At 52.0% G+C, this 23558-nt stretch overlaps 1 protein-coding gene across 1 annotated transcript in view; it reads left to right on the top strand.

Moving 5' to 3' along the window:
• MYO1F (myosin IF) overlaps positions 1-19342 on the top strand; it is a 54898-nt gene extending 35556 nt beyond the window's left edge. Inside the window, 14 exon segments of the mRNA XM_025367094.1 lie at positions 1428-1509; positions 4205-4311; positions 4663-4761; positions 4861-5005; positions 9727-9841; positions 9935-10104; positions 12627-12772; positions 13162-13308; positions 13497-13645; positions 14907-15005; positions 17951-17970; positions 17972-18147; positions 18235-18404; positions 18852-19342. Of these exon segments, the coding sequence (XP_025222879.1) occupies positions 1428-1509; positions 4205-4311; positions 4663-4761; positions 4861-5005; positions 9727-9841; positions 9935-10104; positions 12627-12772; positions 13162-13308; positions 13497-13645; positions 14907-15005; positions 17951-17970; positions 17972-18147; positions 18235-18404; positions 18852-18928 (1702 nt within the window). The 3' untranslated portion in view covers positions 18929-19342.
• Positions 19343-23558: the final 4216 nt, after the last annotated feature.

Here is a 23558-nt window from a genome sequence, read left to right as displayed (position 1 = left end):
CATTTCCCGGGAGCGGACTTACCATTAAATCCACCCACATTAAGCAATGTCTAAATCAATGACGTTTAGCAAATTCCCAGAATTGTGCAACCATCACCACAGTCCTTTTTTTTTTTTTTTTTTTTGAGACAGTGTCTCTTGCCCTATCGCCCAGGCTGGAGTACAGTAGCACTATCTCGGCTCACTGCAACCTCCGCCTCCTGGGTTCAAGCGATTCTCCTGCCTCAGCCTCCCGAGTAGCTGGGATTATAGGCGTCCCACCATCACGCCTGGCTAATTTTTGTATTTTTAGTAGAGATGGGGTTTCACCATGTTGGTTAGGCTGGTCTCGAACTCCTGACTTCAGGTGATCCACCTGCCTCAGCCTCCCAAAGTGCTGGGATTACAGGCGTGAGCCACCACACCCAGACTTATTAACCATTTTAAAATGTACAATTTAGCCATGTTGTTCCCTTTTTGTGGAAAAGAAAAATAAAGGAAATAAATAAATAAAATAAAATAAAATATAAAGGCCGGGCGCGGTGGCTCAAGCCTGTAATCCCAGCACTTTGGGAGGCCGAGACGGGCGGATCACGAGGTCAGGAGATCGAGACCATCCTGGCTGACACGGTGAAACCCCGTCTCTACTAAAAAAATACAAAAAACTAGCCGGGCGAGGTGGCGGGCGCCTGTAGTCCCAGCTACTCGGGAGGCTGAGGCAGGAGAATGGCGTGAACCCGGGAGGCGGAGTTTGCAGTGAGCTGAGATCCGGCCACTGCACTCCAGCCTGGGCGACAGAGCGAGACTCCGTCTGAAAAAAAAAAAAATAAAATAAAATAAAATATAAAATAAAATAAAATGTACAATTCAGTGGCATTCAATACATTCACACATTGGCTTGAGCCCAGGAGTTCCAGGCTGCAGTGACTATGACGATACCAATGCCCCCCAACCTGGAGGACAAGGCGAAGCCCTGTCTCAAAAAACAAATTAAAAAACTGCCAGGCGTAGTGGCTCACACTTATAATCCCAGCACTTTGGGAGGCCGAGGCGGGTGGGTCACGAGGTCAGGAGATCAAGACCATCCTGGCGAACACGGTGAAACCCCATCTCTACTAAAAATACAAAAAATTAGCCAGGCGAGGTGGCGGGCGCCTGTAGTCCCAGCTACTCAGGAGGCTGAGGCAGGAGAATGGTGTCAACCCGGGAGGCAGAGCTTGAAGTGAGCCGAGATCGCGCCACTGCACTCCAGCCTGGGAGACAGAGAGAGACTCCATCTCAAAAAAAACCAGAAAAAACCAACCTTCTGCATCTCACCCATTACAACTCCCCTCTACATTGAGAGAACCATATTTTGCATTGTGGCATTGAGGCTGCCCCACCTCTGGAGGAGGGCACCCCAAGGTCCAGCCATACCTCCAACTCCTCCTCTCCCCTCTCCTACCCAGGGCCTTCCTACGGATGCTCTTCCCCGAGAAGCTGGATGGAGACAAGAAGGGGCGCCCCAGCACTGCTGGCTCCAAGATCAAGGTGGGCCTGGGGTGTACAACGGGGAGCGGGCCGGGGGAGGACTGAGTTCCACCCTGCCTGGGGTCCAGACCCGGTTTCTCTCATTCCAATGTCTGTCTCTCCACCAATCCTGGGGCTTCTGCCTCTGTCTGTGACGTCATCTATTCAGCAGGGTCTTCCTCCAGGTCTGGGTTTAGGGGGCTTGAACCAGTTTCTTGGAGGTCTCCATCAACTCCTTCAATGCAGAAGTGGACCATTATCCTAATACATTTTTGTTTGGTCTTTAGTCATTTACCATTTTTTTAATTTGTGGTAAAATATACATGACATAAAATTTACTATCTTAATAATATCCAATATTTTTTTTATTTTTTATTTTTTTGAGACAGAGTCTTGCTCTGTTGCCCAGGCTGAAGTGCAGTGGCACGATCTGGGCCCCCTGCAACCTCCGCCTCCTGGGTTCAAGCGATTCTTCTGCCTCAGCCTCCCAAGTAGCTGGGATTATAGGCATGAGCCATCACACCCAGCTAATTTGATTTTTTGGTGTTTTGTTTTGTCTTTTTTGAGATGGAGTTTCACTCTTGTTGCCTAGGCTGGAGTGCAATGGCATGATCTCAGCTTACCACAACCTCTGCCTCCCGGGTTCAAGTGATTCTCCTGCCTCAGCCTCCCGAGTAGCTGGGATTACAGGCATGCACCACCATACCCGGCTACTTTTGTATTTTTAGTAGAGACGGGGTTTCACCATGTTGGCCAGGCTGTTCTTGAACTCCCGACCTCAGATGATCCACCTGCCTCGGCCTCTCAAATACTGGGATTACAGGCGTGAGCCACTGTGCCCAGCCTAATTTTGTATTTTCAGTACAGACAGGGTTTCACCATGTGGGCCAGGCTGGTCTCCTGACCTCAAGTGATCTGTCCGCCCTGGCCTCCCAAAGTGCTGGGATTACAGGTGTGAGCCACTGTGTCCAGCCTATCTAATATTTTAACCAGTTTTAAGGTCACAGTTAGTGGTATTAAGTGCATGCACATGGTCGTGCAACCATCACCACTACCCATCTCCAGAACTTTCTCATCTTCCCAAACTGAAACTGTGTCCCCATGAAACACTCCCTACCTGTTCTCCAAGTCCCTGGCACCCACCATTCTGTCACTATGAATGTAACAAGTCTAGTCTGGGCAACAAAACAAGACCCCGTCTCTACAAAAAATAAATTAAAAATTAGCCAAGCATGGTAGGGCACACCTGTGGTCCCAGCTACTCGGGAGGCTGAGGCAGGAGGATCACTTGAGCCCAGGAGGTCAAGGCTGCAGTGAGCCATGATTGCACCCCTGCACTCCAGCCTGGGAACAGAGTGAGACCCTGTCTCTTTTTTTTGTTTTTTTTTTTTTTTGAGATGGAGTCTCGCTCTGTTGCCCAGGCTGCAGCACAGTGGTGCAATCTTGGCTCACTGCAAGCTCCGCCTCCCGGGTTCACGCCATTCTCCTGCCTCAGCCTCCCAAGTAGCTTGGACTACAAGCACCCACCACCACGCCCGGCTAATTTTTTTGTATTTTTAGTAGAGACAGGGTTTCACCATATTAGCCAGGATGGTCTCGATCTCCTGACCTCGTGATTCGCCTACCTTGGCCTCCCAAAGTGCTGGGATTACAAGCGTGAGCTACAGCGCCCAGCTGAGACTCTGTCTCTTAAAAAAAAAAAAAAAAAAAAATCAGACTGTGAGTGGTGGCTCACGCCTGTAATCCCAGCACTTTCAGAGGCCGAGTCAGACAGATCACTTGAAGTCAGGAGTTCAAGACCAGCCTGGGCAACATGGTGAAACCCCATCTCTACTAAAAATAGAGAGGTGGGAGAATCACCTGAACCTGGGAGACGGAGGTTGCAGTAAGCCGAGATCACGCTACTGCACTCCAGCCTGGGCAACAGAGCGAGACTTTGTCTCCAAATAAAAATAAAAATAAAACAAAATGCAAAACTCAAGGCAAACCTCTCAGGTATACACACAGTTCCCTAACTCCAAAGTACCTGTCTCAGCCAGGCACAGTGGCTCAGACCTGTAATCCCAGCTACTCTGGAGGCTGAGGCAGTGGATCACTTAAGCACAGGAGGCTGAGGCTTAAGTGGATCATTTAAGCACATGAGACTGGCCTGGCCAACATGGCAAAACCCCATCTCTACTAAAAATTACCCAGGTGTGGTGGCACATGTCTGTAATTCCAGCTCCTTGGGAGGCTGAGGCAGAAGAATCTCTTGGATCCGGGTGGTGGAGGTTGCAGTGAGCTAAGATGGCTCAATTGCACTGCAGCATGGGTGACAGAGGAAAACTCCAACTCAAAAAAAAAAAAACACCCAATGTACCTATCTCCCCAAAGGACAAAAAGAAATGCTCTTAAGGGCTCTGTTACTCAGTCAACAAACATTTACTGAGCACTTACTATATGCCAAGCTAAGTGGTGAGTGCGGTATATATGAGAGCTCCTCGTCTTGGATTCGAGGGTCAGGCAGACACCCCACATCAGTCCCACTAATGCGGTGCGCACTAGTGGAGGTGCACACAGACCAGGGACATCTGGCCCCTGTGGCTTCTCTATTACCAGCCCTCACCCACCTCCAGTCTCTATCTCTTGGGACTATATCCAGGGTGGAGAAAAGAGAGGGGTCAGAGGGTCCCATCTCTGTGCTCTCCACCCACCCCTGCCTTCGCTTCTGCCTCAGAAACAAGCCAATGACCTGGTGGCCACGCTGATGAGGTGCACACCCCACTACATCCGCTGCATCAAACCCAACGAGACCAAGAGGCCCCGAGACTGGGAGGAGAACAGGTGACACCCCCCAACCAATCCAAGATTCATCCCCTCCAGGCCCTGTGGTTACCCCTAGAACTGACCTACACACCTCCCTGACCTCCTGTAGGATGACCCAGGGACTAGCACAACCCCTCCCGCCATCCCCCACCTGTGGAACTGACCCCAGAAGGGACTGTCAGGACAAGATCCCTCCCCCCAGTCCCCAGGCTGAGCCCTGAAGCACCCCCAGACCAGAGAACTCACCCCCCAAACTTCCCTCAGCATGAATCCAGATTCCCCCAGACCCCCCAACTCCAGCACCTCCCACCCACTCCCAGGACTGGTGACTCCCCACCCCGAGGGGACTCAGCCTACCCTCCCCACCAGGGTCAAGCACCAGGTGGAATACCTGGGCCTGAAAGAGAACATCAGGGTGCGCAGAGCCGGCTTCGCCTACCGCCGCCAGTTCGCCAAGTTCCTGCAGAGGTGAGGAGCCCCCCGACTCTCGCCCTCACCATCACCCCCATCAGAACGCCCGGCCGGGCCTGTTACGAGCACTTCCACACCCCAGCCCTCCGCCCCCAGGTATGCCATTCTGACCCCTGAGACGTGGCCGCGGTGGCGTGGGGACGAACGCCAGGGTGTCCAGCATCTGCTTCGGGCGGTCAACATGGAGCCCGACCAGTACCAGATGGGGAGCACTAAGGTCTTTGTCAAGAACCCAGAGTCGGTGAGTGTTTGAGGGACAGGCAGAGAAGGAGGGAGAGCGGAACAGAGAGAAAGGTATAGAGAGGGACTGAGAGAGACAGGGAGAGAGAGATGGAGGGAGACAGAGATTGAGAGAAAGATTGAGAGATTGAGAAACAGGTTGAGAGAGAGAGATTGACAGAGAAATTGAGAGAAAGATTGAGAGAGAAATTGAGAAAGCAATGGGAGATTAATAGACTGAAAGTAAGAGACCGAGCGAGAGATTAAGAAAGACTGCGATCACCAGGCACGGTGGCTCACGCCTGTAATGCCGGCACTTTGGGAGGCCAAGGCAGGCAGATCACGAGGTCAGGAAATCGAGACCATCCTGGCTAACACGGTGAAACTCCGTCTCTACTAAAAAGACAAAAAAATATTTAGCTGGGCGTGGTGGTAGGCACCTGTGGTCCCAGCTACTCAGGAGGCTGAGGCAGGAGAATGGCGTGAACCCAGGAGGTGGAGCTTGCAGTGAGCCGAGATTGCGCCACTGCACTCCAGCCTGGGCGAAAGAGCGAGACTCCGTCTCAAAAAAAAAAAAAAAGAAAGACTGCGATTGAGAGATTGAGAGAAAGAGACCAAGAGAGACACTCTGGAAGAAACAGACCAAAAAATTTGACATAGAACAGAAAAAAGGCAACAAAAAAAAACTAGCACCAGGTCAGGTGAGGTAGTTCATGCCTATAATATCAGTGCTTTGGGAGGCTGAGGCAGGAGGATGGTTTGAAGTCAGGAGTTCGAGATCAGCCTGGGAAACACAGTGAGACCCTGGCTCTACAAAAGACAAAAAGAAAAAGGAAAAAAGAAAAATAACTATGACCAGCAAAGACTATATAAAGTAAAATTTAATTTAGACAAAAATTTCAGTCTATAGATTTAGATTTGGGGAAGACGGACAGGGTAGAAATAAGGAAATTCACAACGGCAGATGTTTAGTGGTAAAATCTTATAAGAACATCAGCAACAAAGACAGACTGAATATTTATAAAAGAAAGAAAATGATCCTGATGAAAATAATTTTACCGGCCAGGCGCAGTGGCTCACACCTGTAATCCCAGCTATTTGGGAGGCTGAGGCGGGTGGATCATTTGAGGTCAGGAGTTCGAGACCAGCCTGGCCAACATGGTGAAACCCCTTCTCTATTAAAATTACAAAAATTAGCCAGGTGTGGTGGTGCACACCTGTAATCCCAGCTGAGTAGCTGTGCAGAAGAATCTGAGCAGAAGAATCACTTTAACCCAGGAAGCAGAAGTTGCAGCGAGCCAAGATCGTGCCACTGCACTCTAGCCTGGTCAACAGTAGTTTAATTTTAGTAAAATAAGCCAGGCGCGGTGGCTCACACCTGTAATCTCAACACTTTGGGAAGCCGAGGCAGGTGGATCACAAGGTCAGGAGTTCAAGACCAGCCTGATCAACATGGCGAAACCCTGTCTCTACTACAAATACAAAAAATTAGCCGAGTGTGGTGGTACGCACCTGTAATCCCAGCAACTCAGGAGCCTGAGGCAGGAGAATCACTTGAACCCAGGAAGCAGAGGTTGCAGTGAGCTGAGATCGCACCACTACACTCTAGTCTGGGCAACAGAGTGAGACTCCTATATCAAAAAAAGTAAAAAATTTAGTAAAATGAAAATAGAAGAAAAGGCCAGGTGCAGTGGCTCACAACTGTAATCCCAGCACTTTGGGAGGCCAAGGTGGTGGATCACCTGAGGTTAGGAGTTCGAGACCAGCCTGCTCAACATGGGGAAACACCGTCTCTACTAAAAATACAACATAAGCCGGGCATGGTAACGTGCCTGTAATCCCAGCTACCTGGGAGGCTAAGGCAGGAGAATTGCTCAAACCTGGGAGGCAGAGGTTGCAGTGAGCTAAGATCGCGCCACTGCACTCCAGCCTGGGGGACAAAGTGAGACTCCGAGAAAAAAAAGAAAGAAAAGAAAGGGAAAATAGAAGAAAAATAGCCAACAGTTTAACTGTGCTACATTTAAAAAGTAATCAAGAAATTAAATTAGCTTCATGGAGTTGGAGCCTTTCTCAACCAAAAACGTATTTTATGTTGGGATCTTTTTTTTTTTTTTTTTTTTAAAGACAGTCTCACTCTGCCACCCAGGCTAAAGTGGAATGGTGCGATCTTGGCTCACTGCAACCTTCCTGGTTCAAGCAATTCTCCTGCCTCAGCCTCCCAAGTAGCTGGGATTACAGGCGCCTGCCATCATACCCGGCTAATTTTTGTGTTTTTAGTAGAGATGGGTTTTCACCGTGTTGGCCAGGCTGGTCTCCTGACCTCAAGTGATCCACCCACCTCAGCCTACCAAAGTGCTGAGATTATAGGCATGAGCCACTGCGTCCGGCCCCTATTTTTATTTTTATTTTCTTATGAACATGATTTGGGCCATCCTCAAACATTTTATCTGGCTGTTGGCCTTTGTGGCCCAGCATCCTAAGTATATTACAATAGTTTGCTGGGACGGCTGAAACAAAGTACCACAAACTCCATGGCTTAACACAACAGCAATTTATTCTCTCACAGTTCTGCAGGTCAGAAGTCCAAAATCAAGGTGCTGGCATGGCCATACTCTCTAAAGGCTTTAAAGAAGAATCTGAGGCTGGGCATGCTGGCTCATGCCTGTAATCCCATGAGCCTTCACACCTGGCCTATATTTGCATTATTTCCCATCTTCACTAATTGGCAATATTGTCCCTTTGATCACAGTTTCTCTTTGAATTAGGATGTTTCTCAAGCATCTGCCCTATTCCAGTTAATCGTTCTATTCTCTGACAGGCATGCTACTGTTTTTATTACTATAGATTTACAGCATTTTAATACCCAGTGGGTTCCTCACCTTGTTCACCTGCTATTATTCCAAATGAGTAGACATTCCTCTCAGAGTTTGCACTTTCACTTGCTGTAATGTAACTCATTCTCTAAGTCCCCTCTGGGCCTAGACTCTTACAACACAAAACCTTTTCTCTGCTTTCTGCAAAAGCTTCCTTTCTGGGCCTGCTACAGATGGTTGTGCAGGTTGTACACTGCCCAACCACACAGTTGCCAGTCACATCACAGTCCTACAAATCAGATTTTCCTTTTTTTTTTTTTTTTTTTTCAGATGGGGTTTCATTCTTTCCTTTTACTGGGGGGTGGAGGAGCGGGGGACTGAGTCTCGCTCTGTTGCCCAGGCTGGAATGCAGTGGCACAATCTCCGCTCACTGCAACCACCACCTCCCAGGTTCAAGTGATTCTCCTGCCTCAGCCTCCCAAGTAGCTGGGATTACAGGCATGTGCCAGCATAGCTGGCTCATTTTTACATTACTAGTAGAGATGGGGTTTCACCATGTTGGCCAGGCTGGTCTCAAACTCTTGACCTCAGGTGATCCGCCCACCTCGGCCTCCCAAAGTGCTGGGATTACAGGCGTGAGCCACTGCGCCTGGCCAGATTTTCATATTTACTGTATTTTATTGGTTTTCCAAGATGCACACTGGTTCCTATTTTTACCATCTCTGACACGGGGGTGTACCTCAAAGATGGTGTACACTATCTATAGTAACAGTGTGAGAAACCATGACGTTATACTGTTTCTGGCAAGAGCACACAGGTAGTAAATGGCACAGCTGTGATCTGAAGCTAGTGACTCACTGTTATCATGTAATGCAGAAGTGTGTACCCCACATGGGGAGAGACCCACGGGGAGGTCCAGTCATTTGGAGGAAGATAAAAAATTTTGCCAGCCTGGGCAACGTGGCAAGACCACATCACTACAAAATTAGTTGGGCATGGTGGCTCACAGCTGTAGTCCCAGCTACTCAGGAGGCAGAGGTGGAAGGATCACTTGAACCCAAGAGGTTGAAGCTGCAGTGAGCTGTGACTGCCCCACTACACTCCAGTCTGGACGACAGAGCGAGACCCTGTCTTTTATTTTCTTTTTTTGAGATGAAGTTTTGCTCTTGTTGCCCAGGCTGGAGTGCAATGGCACGATCTCAGCTCACTGCAACTCCACCTCCCGGGTTCAAGTGATTCTCCTGCCTCAGCCTCCTGAGTAGCTGGGATTACAGGCATGCGCCACCATGCCCGGCTAATTTAGTATTTTTAGTAGAGATGGGGTTTCTCCATGTTTATCAGGCTGATCTCAAACTCCTGACCTCAGGTGATCCTCTCACCTCAGCCTCCCAAAGTGCTGGGATTATAGGCGTGAGTCACCAGTTTGTTTTTGCTTTTGTTTTTTGTTTCGTTTTTCTGAGATGGAGTTTCGCTCTTGGTGCCGAGGCTGGGGTGCAATGGCGTGATTTCAGCTCACTGCAACCTCCGCCTCCCGGGTTCAAGTTTCTCCTGCCTCAGGCTTCCGAGTAGCTGGGATTACAGGCGTCTACCACCACGCCCAGTTAATTTCTTTTTGCATTTTTAGTAGAGATGGGGTTTCACCATGTTGGTCAGACTCCTCTCCAACTCCTGACCTCAGGTGATCCACCCGCCTTGGCCTCCCGAAGTGCTAGGACTACAGGCATGATGAGCCACTGCACCCGGTCCCTTTTTCTTCTTTTCTTTTTCAGTAAGGGTCACTACAAAGATACCCCCTCTTAAAAAAAAATTAGCACGTGTGTGGGGGTGGGTGAGCAAAAGCGTGTGAGTAGGGCAAACCCAGGGAAAACCCGGAACTGCAGGCCCTGGGGAGACACCAGGATTCACCCTTGCCCCCCCGACCCCCGCCCAGCTTTTCCTCCTGGAGGAGGTGCGAGAGCGAAAGTTCGACGGCTTTGCCCGAACCATCCAGAAGGCGTGGCGGCGCCACGTGGCTGTCCGGAAGTATGAGGAAATGCGGGAGGAAGGTGAGAGGCTTTGGGTACACAGCGCAGGGTGGGGGCGCAAGGACCTGGAGGAGCTGCGTCAGGAGCTCTGCCCTCCACCCTCTGTCCCCGCAGCTTCCAACATCCTGCTGAACAAGAAGGAGCGGAGGCACAACAGCATCAACCGGAACTTCGTCGGGGACTACCTGGGGCTGGAGGAGCGGCCCGAGCTGCGTCAGTTCCTGGGCAAGAGGGAGCGGGTGGACTTCGCCGACTCGGTCACCAAGTACGACCGCCGCTTCAAGGTGAGGCACTAGTGGGTGGGCACGGCAAAACCCTGGCTACAGCCTGGCACCCTCACCTGGCCCAGATGCACCTGCCCACAGGCTTAGATCCCCCAGACTAGATCCATCTGTTCCATCACAAGTATACCCTCATCTGGCATAGACACACCTGCCCACAGGTATACACTCAAGTACGGCAGACACAGCTGTCCACCAAACATGCACTTGTAGCCCAGACACACCTATCAGATACACCCCTGGCCAGATGCATCTCTCCACAATCACACAATCATTCACCTTGTCCAGAAACCCCAACCACGGGGCCACCCTTGCCTATCCTAGACACGCCCATCCATTAGGTACACTCTCCCTTCAACCTGGAAATTAGATATACCTTCACCTGGCCCAGATACACCTGTCCACAGGTACACTCTCGCCTGGCCCAGGGAGCCTAGTCCATAGGTACGTGCTGTCTACAGAGATACACCACCTGACCGGTGCACTTGTGCTTGGCATAGACAGCTGGGCACCTCCACCAACAGACACATCCTCTTCTGCCCCCGACAGCCCTAAACCTAGGTGTACTCTAATCACCTAGCCTGGACTCTCTTGTCCAGAAGTACACCCAGACTTGGCCTGTTTACCCTCACCTGTACCTGGGTGGGCCAGGTACACCCTCACTTCACCCACATCTCATGTCCCAGAGAGTCACCTAGCCCAGTAACTCACCCTACCCACCTTAGAGAGGCCTCTGTGTGGCAGGTACACACTGAGATAACCTATATACCATCTTTACCTGGATGGATATTCTCATATGGCCTGGACACCCTCACCTACCTTGGACAAGTTTTATGTGGCAGACGCCTCCTCGCATGATCTGTACAACCTCACATACCATACATACAGTGTTGGGTGTCTTCACCTGATCCACACACCTGCTTTGGACAGGTCTATGTGGCAGGTATGACATACAGTGTTGGGTATCTTCACCTGATCCACACACCTGCTTTGGACAGGTCTATGTGGCAGGTATGCCCTCTCAGATGACCTGTATACCATCACCTGAAATGTTTTCACCGAGACAGGTATCCCCACTAGACCCAGAGAACTCTGAGCGCAGGCCAGCTCAACCGGCTTGCACATTCACCTGCCTTCCTGTACAAACTCATAAGAGTTCAGATACGCACCTGCTCACTTCCTCTCATGATCCAGATACTCCTATTTACCTGACCTGTACACCCTCACCTGAACCATAATACCTTCACCTGAGCTGGCTACAGTCACATGGCCCAAGCACTTTCGCCTGGTCTAAGTGCTCTCATCTGGCCCAGGCACCCATGTCCAGCAGCTGCCTTACCTACCCAGCACCTGTTCACTGACCCAAACACCCTTTTCTAGCCAACCAACCAACCAACACATTCCCGCCTGACCTCCTTCTGTTTTTGTTGTTGTTTGGTTGGTTTGTTTGTTTGTTTGAGACACAGTTTTGCCCTTTTGTGTGTATGAGTCAAAATCTTGTTCTGTCACCCAGGTTGGAGTGCAGTGGCACAACCTCGGGTCACTGCAACTTCTGCCTCCCGGGCTCAAGCGATTCTCCTGCCTCAGCCTCCCACGTAGCTGGGACTACAGGCACGTGCCACCACACCCAGCTAATTTTTTGTGTTTTTAGTAGAGATGGGGTTTCATGGTGTTAGCCAGGACGGTCACGATCTCCTGAACTCGTGATCCGCCCGCCCCAGCCTCCCAAAGTGCTGGGATTACAGGTGTGTGTCACCGCGCCCAATCTGTTTTATTTGTTTTTGAGATGGAGTCTTGCTCTGTCACCCAGGCTGGAGTGCAGTGGCGGGATCGCAGCTCATTGCAATCTCCACCTCCTGGGTTCAAGCGATTCTCTTGCCTCAGCCTCCTGGGTAGCTGGGACTACAGGTGCCCGCCACCACGCCCAGTTAATTTTTGTATTTTTAGTAGCAACAGGGTTTCACCATGTTGGTCAGCCTGGTTTCGAACTCCTGAGCTCGTAATCCGCCCACCTTGGCCTCCCAAAGTGCTGGGATTATAGGTGTGAGCCACGGCGCCTGGTCCTTCTTCTGTTTCTTATATAACAACTCATGGCCAGGTGTGGTGGCGCACACCTGTAATCTCAAACCTTTGGGAGGCTAAGGAAGACAGTTTGCTTGGGCTCAGGAGTTCAAGAGCAGCCTGGGCAACAGGGCAAAACCCTGATTCTACAAAAAATACCAAAATTAGCTGGGCATGGTGGTGTGCACCTGTGGTCCCAGCTACTCAGGAGGCTGAGGCTAGTGGATCACTCAAGCCCGGAAGGGGGAGGTTGCAGTGAGTTATGATGGCACTACTGCACTCCAGCCCAGGCTACAGAGTGAGACCCTGTCTACAAAACAAACAGACGACTCATACACCTTCACCTGGAGGGATCCCACCCTCCTCACCTGACCTGCCAGCACCACTCCTCTGCCTGGGGTGGGCCCTCTGTGGCCAGGCTGGCCAGGCTGCAGACACCGGCCTCTAATCCTGCATCCCCGCAGCCCATCAAGCGGGACTTGATCCTGACGCCCAAGTGTGTGTATGTGATTGGGCGAGAGAAGGTGAAGAAGGGACCCGAGAAAGGCCAAGTGCGTGAAGTCTTGAAGAAGAAGCTGGACATCCAGGCTCTGCGGGGAGTCTCCCTCAGGTGAAGCCAGGTTCCTACCTGCCACATAGTCGCTCGAACCTGTCCCCTGGCTGCCCTCATTCTAGTGACCCTGTCTCTTACCCTGACAATCTTACCTGGTGCCATGCCTGTAGCCCTTTCATGACCCCACCTGTCATGTTCACCTGCCCCCTACGCTCATGATTCTTAGGTGCCAAAAGCTTCTGTCCTGCACCTTACCCTCTTATTAGACCTCACCTGGCCCTCTTTTGTAACCACCTCTCCCACTCCTCGCCACATCCCTCTTTTTCTCCTACCTGGTCACCCCTGACTTGGCCCTTAACTGACCCTTCCCTAAATTCACCTTCAGCCACCTTCACCTGTCACTCTCACCTGTGTCCCACCTGACCCTCTCACCCGCCCCTCCCCAGCACGCGACAGGACGACTTCTTCATCCTCCAAGAGGACGCCGTCGACAGCTTCCTGGAGAGCGTCTTCAAGACCGAGTTCGTCAGCCTTCTGTGCAAGCGCTTCGAGGAGGCGACTCGGAGGCCCCTGCCCCTCACCTTCAGCGACACGTACGGCCCCGCCAACCCCAGCACCATTTCGGGGTGGTCTCGGCGCGGAGCACCCTCTCCCGCTCCACCTACCCGGCCGAACTGCGCCTCGGCCCCGGCCCCGGCCCCGCCCCTGCCCCGGAACAGCGAGGGTGGGATGGGGCGGGGGACCCCGGCCCGCGCCCCCAAGCTTTCTTCTCTCCCCACAGACTACAGTTCCGGGTGAAGAAGGAGGGCTGGGGCGGTGGCGGCACCCGCAGCGTCACCTTCTCCCGCGGCTCCGGCGACTTGGCGGTGCTCAAGGTTGGCGGTCGGACCCTCACCGTCAGCGTTGGCGATGGGCTGCCCAAGAGCTCCAGTGAGTCTGCGCGGCCGAGGAGGCGGGGCAAGAGAGCGGACCAATGAAGGCTTCAGAGACGGGGAGAGGGCGGGGCCAGCGAGGCTGGTTAAGAGTGGACAAAGGCCAGGAAGGGGAGGGTCTAGAGAGAGAGAGAAAGAGAGACTTTTTTGAGGTTTTTGAGGTTTTTTTTTTTTGAGATGGAGTCTCGCTCTGTCGCCCAGGCTGGAGTGCAGTGGCGCGATCTCGGCTCACTGCAAGCTCCGCTTCCCGGGTTCACGCCATTCTCCTGCCTCAGCCTCCCGAGTAGTTGGGACTACAAGTGCCCGCCACCACGCCCGGCTAGGTTTTTGTATTTTTTAGTAGAGACGGGGTTTCACCGTGTGCGCCAGGATGGTCTCGACCTCCTGACCTCGTGATCCGCCAGTCTCGGCCTCCCAAAGTGCTGGGATTACAGGCCTGAGCCACCGCGCGCGGCCCGGCCTGTTTTTTTTGTTTTTGTTTTTGTTTTTGTTTTTGAGGCGGAGTCTCATTCTGTTCTGTCGCCCAGGCTGGAGTGCAGTGGCACGATCTTGGCTCACCACAACCTCCGCCACCCGGATTCAAGCGATTCTCTTGCCTCAGCCTCCCGAGTAGCCGGGATTACAAGCGCCTGCCACCGCGCCCAGCTAATTTTTGTGGTTTTAGTAGAGACGGGGTTTCACCATCTTGGCCAGGATGGTCTTGAACTCCTGACCTCATGATCCACCCGCCTCGGCTTCCCAAAGTGCTGGGATTACAGGCGTGAGCCACCGCTCCCGGCCAGAGAGAGAGACTTTTAAAGAAAGGCTGCAACCAATGAGTGGGCATGAAATGTGGAGGCGGGACGTGACCATGGAGGAACCCAATCAAAACAGTGGGGCGGAGCCGGCAGGATGGACCAGAGTGGGCAACAGCAAGGAAGGGGCGGGTCTAGAGAGAGAGAAAGGCTGTTAAGGGGAAGACATGACCAATGGGGGGGCGAGAAATGTAGAGGGGTGTGGCCAGATCGGCAACCCTGGAACCCGGTAGCGATGAAGGAATGTCCTAAAGTGGGCGGGCCCAAAGAGCAAGGCCAGTGAGGTGTGGGGCACTTGGGGGCGAGGCCAATTAGTGGGCGGAGCCAATGTACCTGTACCTAAGGGGCGGTGCTAATGGGAGAGTCTGAGGGGGCGGGGTGCGGCGTAACCTCAGAATGGACTAGACTTGTGGGCGGGGCAAAGAGCGTCGTCTATCACTCAAATCCCTGACACTCTTCTTTCAGAGCCTACGCGGAAGGGAATGGCCAAGGGAAGACCTCGGAGGTCGTCCCAGGCCCCTACCCGGGCGGCCCCTACCCGGGCGGCCCCTGGGCCCCCGAGAGGTGAGGAGCTGCGTCTCTTGCTGTCTTCCCTTGTGTTTTGTGGGTCCCATGGCCTAAACCAGACCTTCAGCAAACGAAATCTAACAAATACAATTTACCACTTACTTCTCTGTCCAGAACTCTACATAGCTCCATGTCTCCCATAGAATAAAGGCTAAACTTAGTTTGGCATTCAGAGCCCTTCAAAACCCAAACCCAGCTAACCACTGACATCTTCTCTCCTCCTAGCCTACACTCCTGCCCTGCAAACTACATCTATTTGTTTGTTTGTTTTTTGAGATGGAGTCTCCCTCTGACGCCCAGGCTGGAGTGCAGTGGCACTATCTCGACTCACTGCAAGCTCCGCCTCCCGGGTTCGTGCCATTCTCCTGCCTCAGCCTCCCGAATAGCTGGGACTACAGGTGCCCACCACCATGCCCAGCTAGTTTTTTGTATTTTTAGTAGAGACAGGGTTTCACCGTGTTAGCCAGGATGGTCTCGATCTCCTGACCTCGTGAGCCTCCCGCCTTGGCCTCCCAAAGTGCTGGGATTACAGGCATGAGCCACAGTGCCCAGCCTCTTTTTTTGTTTTTTGTTTGTTTGTTTGAGACGCAGTCCAACTCTTGTCTCCCAGGCTGGAGTGCAGTGGCAAAATCTCAGCTCACTGCAACCTCCGCCTCCTGGATTCAAGCGATTCTCCTGCCTCAGCCTCCTGAGTAGCTGAGTTACAGGCAACCACCACCACGCCCGGCTAATTTTTGTATCGTTTTAGTAGAGGCAGGGTTTCACCACACTGGCCAGGCTTGTCTCGAACTCCTGACCTCAGGTGATCCACCCGTCTCGGCCTCCCATAGTGCTGGGATTAACAGGTGTGAGCCACAGTGCCTGGCCTCAAACTACATCTTCTTTTCCCAACCCACCAAATTTATTCTTACCTCCAGGCCTTTGGACCATTTCTCTGCTACTCTCTCAAATTCCCATTCCATTTGTTGAGCTCTTATGTATCCACCAAGACTTACCCACAGAAGCCCTTCTACAGAGGAGAGGAGGAGGGAAACTTGCTCCTGCAAAGCTGCTCCTGGCCCGGCCAGGTGGCTCACACCTGTAATCCCAGCACTCTTGGAGGCCAAGGCAGGAGGATCACTTGAGTTCAAGATCAGCCTGGGCAACACAGCCAGATCCCGTCTCTACTAAAAATTCTTTTTTTTTTTTTTTCAAGACAGAGCCTCGCTCTATCACCCAGTCTGGAGTGCAGTGGCACGATCTTGGCTCACTGCAACATCCACCTCCCGGGTTCAAGCAATTCTGCCTCAGCCTCCTGAGTAGTTGGGACGACAGGCATGTGCCACCATGCCTAGCCCTTTTTTTTTTTTTTTTTTTGAGACAGAGTCTAGCACTGTCACCCAGGCTGGAGTGCAATGGTGCAGTCTCAGCGCACTGCAACCTCTGCCTTCTGGGTTCAAGAGATTCTCCTGCCTCAGCCTCCCGAGTAGCTGGGATTACAGGCATGCATCACCATGCCCAACTAATTTTTTTTTTATCTTTAGTAGGGACAGGGTTTCACCATGTTGGCCAGGCTGGTCTTGAACTCCTGACCTCGTGATCCACCCACCTAGGCCTCCCAAAGTGCTGGGATTACAGGCGTGAGCCACCGCACCTGGCCTTTTCTTTTCTCTTTTGAGACTGAGTCTCGCTCTGTTGCCCAGGCTGGAGTGCAGTGGCGTGATCTCGGCTCACTGTAACCTCCACCTCCCGGGTTGAAGCAGTTCTCCTCCTCAGCCTCCCGAGTAGCTGGGACTACAGGCGTGCACCACCATGCCTGGCTAATTTTTGTATTTTTAGTAGAGATGGAGTTTCACTATGTTGGCCAGACTTGTCATGAACTCCTGACCTCATGATCTGCCCACCTTGACCTCCCAAAGTGCTAGGATCACAGACTTGAGCCACCGTGCCTGACCTAAAAATTCTTTTTAAATTAGCTGGGCAAGGTGGTGTGTGCCTGTAGTCCCAGCTATTTAGGAGGCTGAGAGGGGAGGATAGCATGTGAGCCTTGGAGTTGGAGGCTGCAGTGAGCTATGATCTCACCACTGCACTCCATCCTGGGCCACAGAACAAAACCTGTCTCTAAACAAATAAAAAATAAATAAGGCCAAGTGCAGTGGCGCATGCCTATAAAACCAGCATGTTGGGAGGCTGAAGTGGGAGGATTGCCTGAGGCCAGGAGTTTGAGACCAGCCTGGTCAACATAGTGAGACCCCATCTCTACTTTAAAAATTATAAAAATCAACTGGGCATAGTGGAGCATATCTGTAGTCCCAGCTGCCCCTAAGAGGAGGCTAAGGAGGGAGGATTGATTGAGCCCAGGACATCAGAGTTGCAGTGAGCTATGATTGTACCACTGCACTCCAGCCTGGGCAAGAGTGAGACCATGTCTCAAAATAAACAAATAAAAGTAAAAAATAATTTTAAAATTCTTAAAAAAGCGTCTGTTGGCCAGGTGCGGTGGCTCACACCTGTAATCCCAGCACTTTGGGAGGCCAAGGTGGGCCGATCATGAGTTCAGGAGATCAAGACCATCCTGGCAAACACGGTGAAACCCCATCTCTACTAAAAATACAAAAAAATTAGCTGGGCGTGGTGGCAGGCACCTGTAGTCCCAGCTATTCGGGAGGCTGAGGCAGGAGAATGGCACAAACCCGGGAGGCGGAGCTTGCAGTGAGCCGAGATTGCGCCACTGCACTCCAGCCTGGGTGACAGAGCAAGACTCCATCTCAAAAAAAAAAAAAAAAAAAAGCCTCTGTCTAGGCCCTCCTAGCCCCAGAGCCCCTCTGTCTGGCCCAATCCTTACCACACTGGGTTGAGAGCATGGCAATCTCCTCCCTCAGACTGGGAACTTGGAGCCAAGTCCTCCTCAAATCCTCCTAGCATCACCCTAGTACATGCCTTCATCCTTGCTCCTGCCACAGGCATGGATCGCAATGGGGTGCCCCCCCTCTGCCAGAGGGGGCCCCCTGCCCCTGGAGATCATGTCTGGAGGGAGCTCCCACCGGCCTCCCCGGGGCCCTCCGTCCACATCCCTGGGAGCCAGCAGACGACCCCGGGCACAGCTGCCCTCAGAGCACAACACAGAATTCCTCAACGTGCCTGACCAGGGCATGGCCGGGTAGGTGGGGTGGGAGGGCAGCCCCAGGAAGTGGGCAGGGGGTAGGGGAGTATCTGGGGCTGTGACTCAAACCCCCTGTGCTCACAGCATGCAGAGGAAGCGCAGTGTGGGGCAACGGCCAGTGCCTGGTGTGGGCCGACCCAAGCCCCAGCCTCGGACACATGGCCCCAGGTGCCGGGCGCTATACCAGTATGTGGGCCAAGATGTGGACGAGCTGAGCTTCAATGTGAACGAGGTCATCGAGATCCTCATGGAAGGTGTGTGTACCAGGGCAGAAGCTGGGGTGAGGGGAGCGGTAAGAACCCTGACATCACCAGGCAGACCCCACCACTGTACACCCTCCCCACGGGAGAACAGAGGTAACAGACGGGTGAGGTGGCTCATGCCTGTAATCCCAGCACTTTGGGTGGCCGAGGCAGAAGGATCACTTGAGGTCAGGAGTTTGAGACAAGCCTGGGCAACCCAGCAAGACCCCATCTCTACAAAAGATTTACCAAAAAAAAAAAATTCTAAGAGTGGAAATGGCCGGATGCAGTGGCTCCCAGCATTTTGGGAGGCTGAGGCAGGAGGATGACTTAAGCCCAGGAGTTCAAGACCAGCCTGGATAACATTAGGGAGACCTCATGAACAAGACAGACGGAGCAGGCATGAGAGCTTTCTCCAGGGCCAGCTAGGGGCACCTCAAGCTTTCCTCTCTCCCACAGATTCCTCGGGCTGGTGGAAGGGCCGGCTTCACGGCCAGGAGGGCCTTTTCCCAGGAAACTACGTGGAGAAGATCTGAGCTGGGCCCTGGGATTCTGCCTTCTCTTTTGCCCGCCTGTCTGCCTGCCTGCCTGGTGGGGAGCCAGGCCCTGCCAATGAAAGCCTCATTTACCTGGGCTGCAATGAACTAAAAGTCCAGTCCTGTGGCCTCCAGTCCTGCCCAGGCCCTGGGTCTGTGAGTCACTGCTGCAGCCCCCACCCCTGGGCCCTGGTCTTCCCCCAACATCACACCCGCTGCCCATTCTCCACTTCTGCGTGTGTCAAACGGGACTAACAGCAGAATCTACCTCCCAACTGCCATGTGATTAAGAAATGAGTCTTGAGTCCTGTGCTGTTGGCAAAGTGCCAGGCACAGTTGGGGGGAGGGGTCATTGACAAGCGTGACTTTGCTCATTCTGTCATCACTGAGGCAATAAATGTTTGCCAGGTGAAAGCATGAGTTAACTTACTACGTGCCCAAAAAGAACAGTGTTTTCACAACCCTGTGAGGTAGAAGGACCCCATCTTACAGGTGGAACGATGGAGGTTCAAAGAGGTTCACTGACCCAACGCTGCACAGAGCCATGCCTTGTATTCATATGTGGCCACAAAGCTTGAATTTGTCCCCGTTTGGGCCGGGTGCAGTGGCTCACACCTGTAATCCCAGTGCTTTGGGAGGTGAAGGCAGATGGATCACTTGAGATCAGGAGTTCAAGACCAGCTTGGATAACATGACAAAACCCTGTTTCTACTAAAAATTTAAAAAAAAAAAAAATTAGCTGGGTGTGGTGGTGCCTGCCTGTAATCCCAGCTACTGGGGAGGCTGAAGCAGGAGAATCGCTTGAACCCGGGAGGCAGAGGTTGCCATGAGCCAAGATCACGCCATTGCACTCCAGCCTGGGCAATAGAGCCAGACTCCATCTCGGAAAAAAAAAAAGAAATTGTCATGGCCAGGCACAGTGGCTCACGCCTATAATCCCGGCACTTTGGGAAGCCAAGGCAGGTGGATCATGAGGTCAGGAGTTCGAGACCAGCCTGGCCAACATGATGAAACCCCGTCTCTACTAACAATACAAAAATTATCCGAGTGTGGTGGTGGGCACCTGTAATCCCAGCTACTCAGGAGGCGGGGGCAGGAGAATTGCTTGAACTCGGGAGTGAAGGTTGCAGTAAGCCAAGATTATGCCATTGCACTCCAGCCTAGATGACAGAGTGAGACTCCATCTCACAAAAAAAAAAAAAAAAAAATTAGCCAGGCGTGGCGGTGGGCGCCTGTGATCCCAGCTACTCAGAAGGCTGAGGCAGGAGAATCGCTTGAACCCGGGAGGCGGAGGTTGCAGTGAGCCGAGATTGCGCCACTGCATTCCGGCCTGGGCGACAGAGCAAGACTCCATCTCAGAAAAGAAAGAAAGAAAAGAAAAGAAAGAATTTGTCCCAGTTTCCCTTCCAGAAACTGTATCCCAAATGGTCCAGCAGGTCCTGCTAGTCTTGAAGCTACAGCCACCAAACCCATCCGGGACCTGTGGAGAGAGGCAGGTCCCACATGCTCCCACCCTCAATGCACTCTGCGTCACTCCTGCCCCCTGCCCACCAATCCTATGTCTGTGCCCTCTTAGTCTTCACCCAACTGGGGTCAAGACTAGTTCTGACGTTTAAGAGCCCTCATTTCCTGCTGGAGTCTCAGCATTCTAGGGCTCCCTGCAAGGGCAGTTGGAACCTGCTGGGAGTCCTGCTATGGTCTGAGCCTAAACATCCTGAAATTTGGGCTGGGTGCAGTGGCTCATGCCTGTAATCCCAGCACTTTAGGAGGCCAAGGCGGGCGGATCATCCGAGCTCAGGAGTTCAAGACCAGCCTGGCCAACATGGTGAAACCCTGTCTCTACTGAACATACTAAAATTAGCTGGGCGTGGTGGAACGCGCCTGTAGTTCCAGATACTTGAGAGGCTGAGGCAGGAGGTGGAGGTTGCAGTGAGCCAAGATTGCACCATGGAACTCCAGCCTGAGCAATAGAGTAAGACTGTCTTAAAAAAAAAAAAAAAAAAAAAATCCTGAATTTTGGGAGTGGTTGTGCATGCCTGTAGTCCCAGCACTTTGTGAGGCCAAGGCTGGAGGATCACCTGATCTCAGGAGTTCAAGGCTGAAGTTAGCTATAATCATGTCACTGCGCTGCAGCCTGGGCAACCCAGCAAGACCATCTCTAATACTAAAATAAATCAAATCCTGGCCAAGCATGGTACCTCACAGCTGTAATCCCAGCACTTTGGGAGGCTAAGGCAGGAGGATCACTTAAGGTTTGACCACCGTAGGCAACCTACTAATACCCTGTCACTACAAAAAAATTTTAAAATTGGCTGGGCGCAGTGACTCATGCCTGTAATCCCAGCACTTTGGGAGGCCAAGGTAGGCAGATCACGAGGTCGGGAGTTCGAGACCATCCTGGCTAACAAGGTGAAACCCCATCTCTGCTAAAACTACAAAAAAAATTAGCTGGGCATGGTGGTGCACACCTGTGGTCCCAGCTACTTAGGAGGCTGAGGCAGGATAACTGCTTGAACCTGGGAGGCGGAGGTTGCAGCAGTGAGCTGAGATCACGCCACTGCACTCCAGCCTGGGTGACAGAGCGAGTGCATGCCTGTATTCCCAGATACTCAGGAGGCTGAGGTGGGAGGATCACTTGAGCCCAACAGGTCCAGGCTGCAGTGAGCTGTAATTGCAACATTGTACTCCAGCCTGGGCAACACAGCTAAACCCTGTCTCTCTAATAAATAATAATAATAATAATAATAATAATAATTCTAGCTTTCTAGATTATTCTAGCTTTCTAAATTATTATTAAATATATGGACACCCACTCCGCACTCAGCCCCTCAAAGAGAAGCCAGTCCCGTAGAGATGGGGCCGACTGGTGAGGTCAGGACTGGCCCACAGAAGAGGGGAATTCAGAGGTGGAATGGGCGTTGCAGCAGGAGTCAGGAAGGTGGGAGAGGGTCGGTCTCAGCGGATTTGGTTGACAAGCACTGCACAGAGTGATTTAAGCTGTGATGAGCAAACTTCAGGCACAGAATACCCAACTGGAGAATGGGGCATCGGGAATCCCCAGTACAGCCAGGAATCAAAGCAAGACTAGCAGCCGGGCACAGTGGCTCACGCCTGTAATCCCAGGGCTTTGGGAGGCTGAGGCGGGCAGATCACTTGAAATAAGGAGTTCGAGACCAGCCTGACCCACATGGTGAGACCCCATCTCTACTAAAAATACAAAAATTAGCTGGGCGTGATGCGCACGACTATAGTCCCAGCTACTCTGGAGGCTGAGGCAGGAGAATCGCTTGAGCCCAGGAGGTGGAAGTTGCAGTGAGCCGAAGTTGTGCCACTGCACTCGTCTGGGTGACAGAACAAGACACACACACACACACACACACACACAGAGCAAGACTGGCCAGGAGAGCCTTCTGCAGAATCTATTCTCCCTTCTGTGCCTGTCTTGGGAAGCTGAGCATGACTGGAAAAAATCCTCAAGGCTGCAACTGGGTCTCAAGGGCCATTTTATTGCTCAATGATGACACAAAAGTATTTAGCAATCCCTCGAATGACCCTGGTGCTCTCCATCTCTGAATTTCCTGTTTTTTTTTTTTTTTTTTTTTGAAGATTTTGAAGATGGGGTCTCACTGTGTTGCTCAGGCTGGTCTCGACCACCTGGGCTCCTGCAATCCTCCCACTTCAGCCCTCCCCCAGTATCTGAGATTACAGGCACGCACCACTGCACTCCAGCATCTGATTCTTGTTGCTGTTGTTTTGAGACAGGGTTTCACTCTGTTGCCCCAGACTGGAATGCAGTGGTATGATCATAGCTCCCTGCAGCCTTGGATTCCTGGACTCAAATCATGATCCCGCATCACCCTCCCAAAGTGCTGTGATTACAGGTGTGAGCCACTGTGCACGGCCTCATGGGCCATTATCTTAAAGGTTTAGCATATGCTAACAGATATCATCTCCTATCTAGGTTACAGGCATCTTCAGACTGCAGACCTCAGTCATGTCTGCCCTGCCTGCTGCTCACCCCACATCCTGTTGACTCTTTTACAAAATTTCTTAAGTCCGGTCCCTCCTCTCCCTTCCTTCCTTGGGTCCCTGTGTCTTCTGCTGCCTCACCCCATCCTTCGCCAGATTGCACTAGCCTCCCCTGCACGCACACACACACACACACACACACTTCCTCACCCTACATTAAAATGATCTTTGTTTTTTAAAGCAAATGAGTTTTTAACTGAATAATTAAAAGAAAAAATTTTAATTTGTTTATTTTTGTTTTACTCTTATATGTATGTATGTATTTATTTTTGAGATGGAGTCTCGCTCTGTCACCCAGGCTGGAGTGCAGTGGCGCAATCTTGGCTCACCACAACCTCTGCCTCCCAGGTTCAAGCGATTCTCCTGCCTCAGCCTCCCGAGTAGCTAGGATTACACGAAGGTGCCACCATGCCCGGCTAATTTTTGTATTTTTAGTAGAGATAGGGTTTCACCATGTTGGTCAGGCTGTTTTCGAACTCCTGACCTCGTAATCCACCCGCCTAAGACTCCCAAAGTGCTGGGATTACAGGCATAAGCCACCATGCCTGGCCTTTTGTTTTATTTTCTTAGAAACACGGTCTTGCTCTGTTGCCCAGGAAGG

This window comes from Theropithecus gelada, chromosome 19 (assembly GCF_003255815.1).
Source record: "Theropithecus gelada isolate Dixy chromosome 19, Tgel_1.0, whole genome shotgun sequence".
In the NCBI taxonomy this organism is placed as follows: domain Eukaryota; kingdom Metazoa; phylum Chordata; class Mammalia; order Primates; family Cercopithecidae; genus Theropithecus; species Theropithecus gelada.
This window is presented reverse-complemented; position numbering and strand designations above follow the sequence as displayed.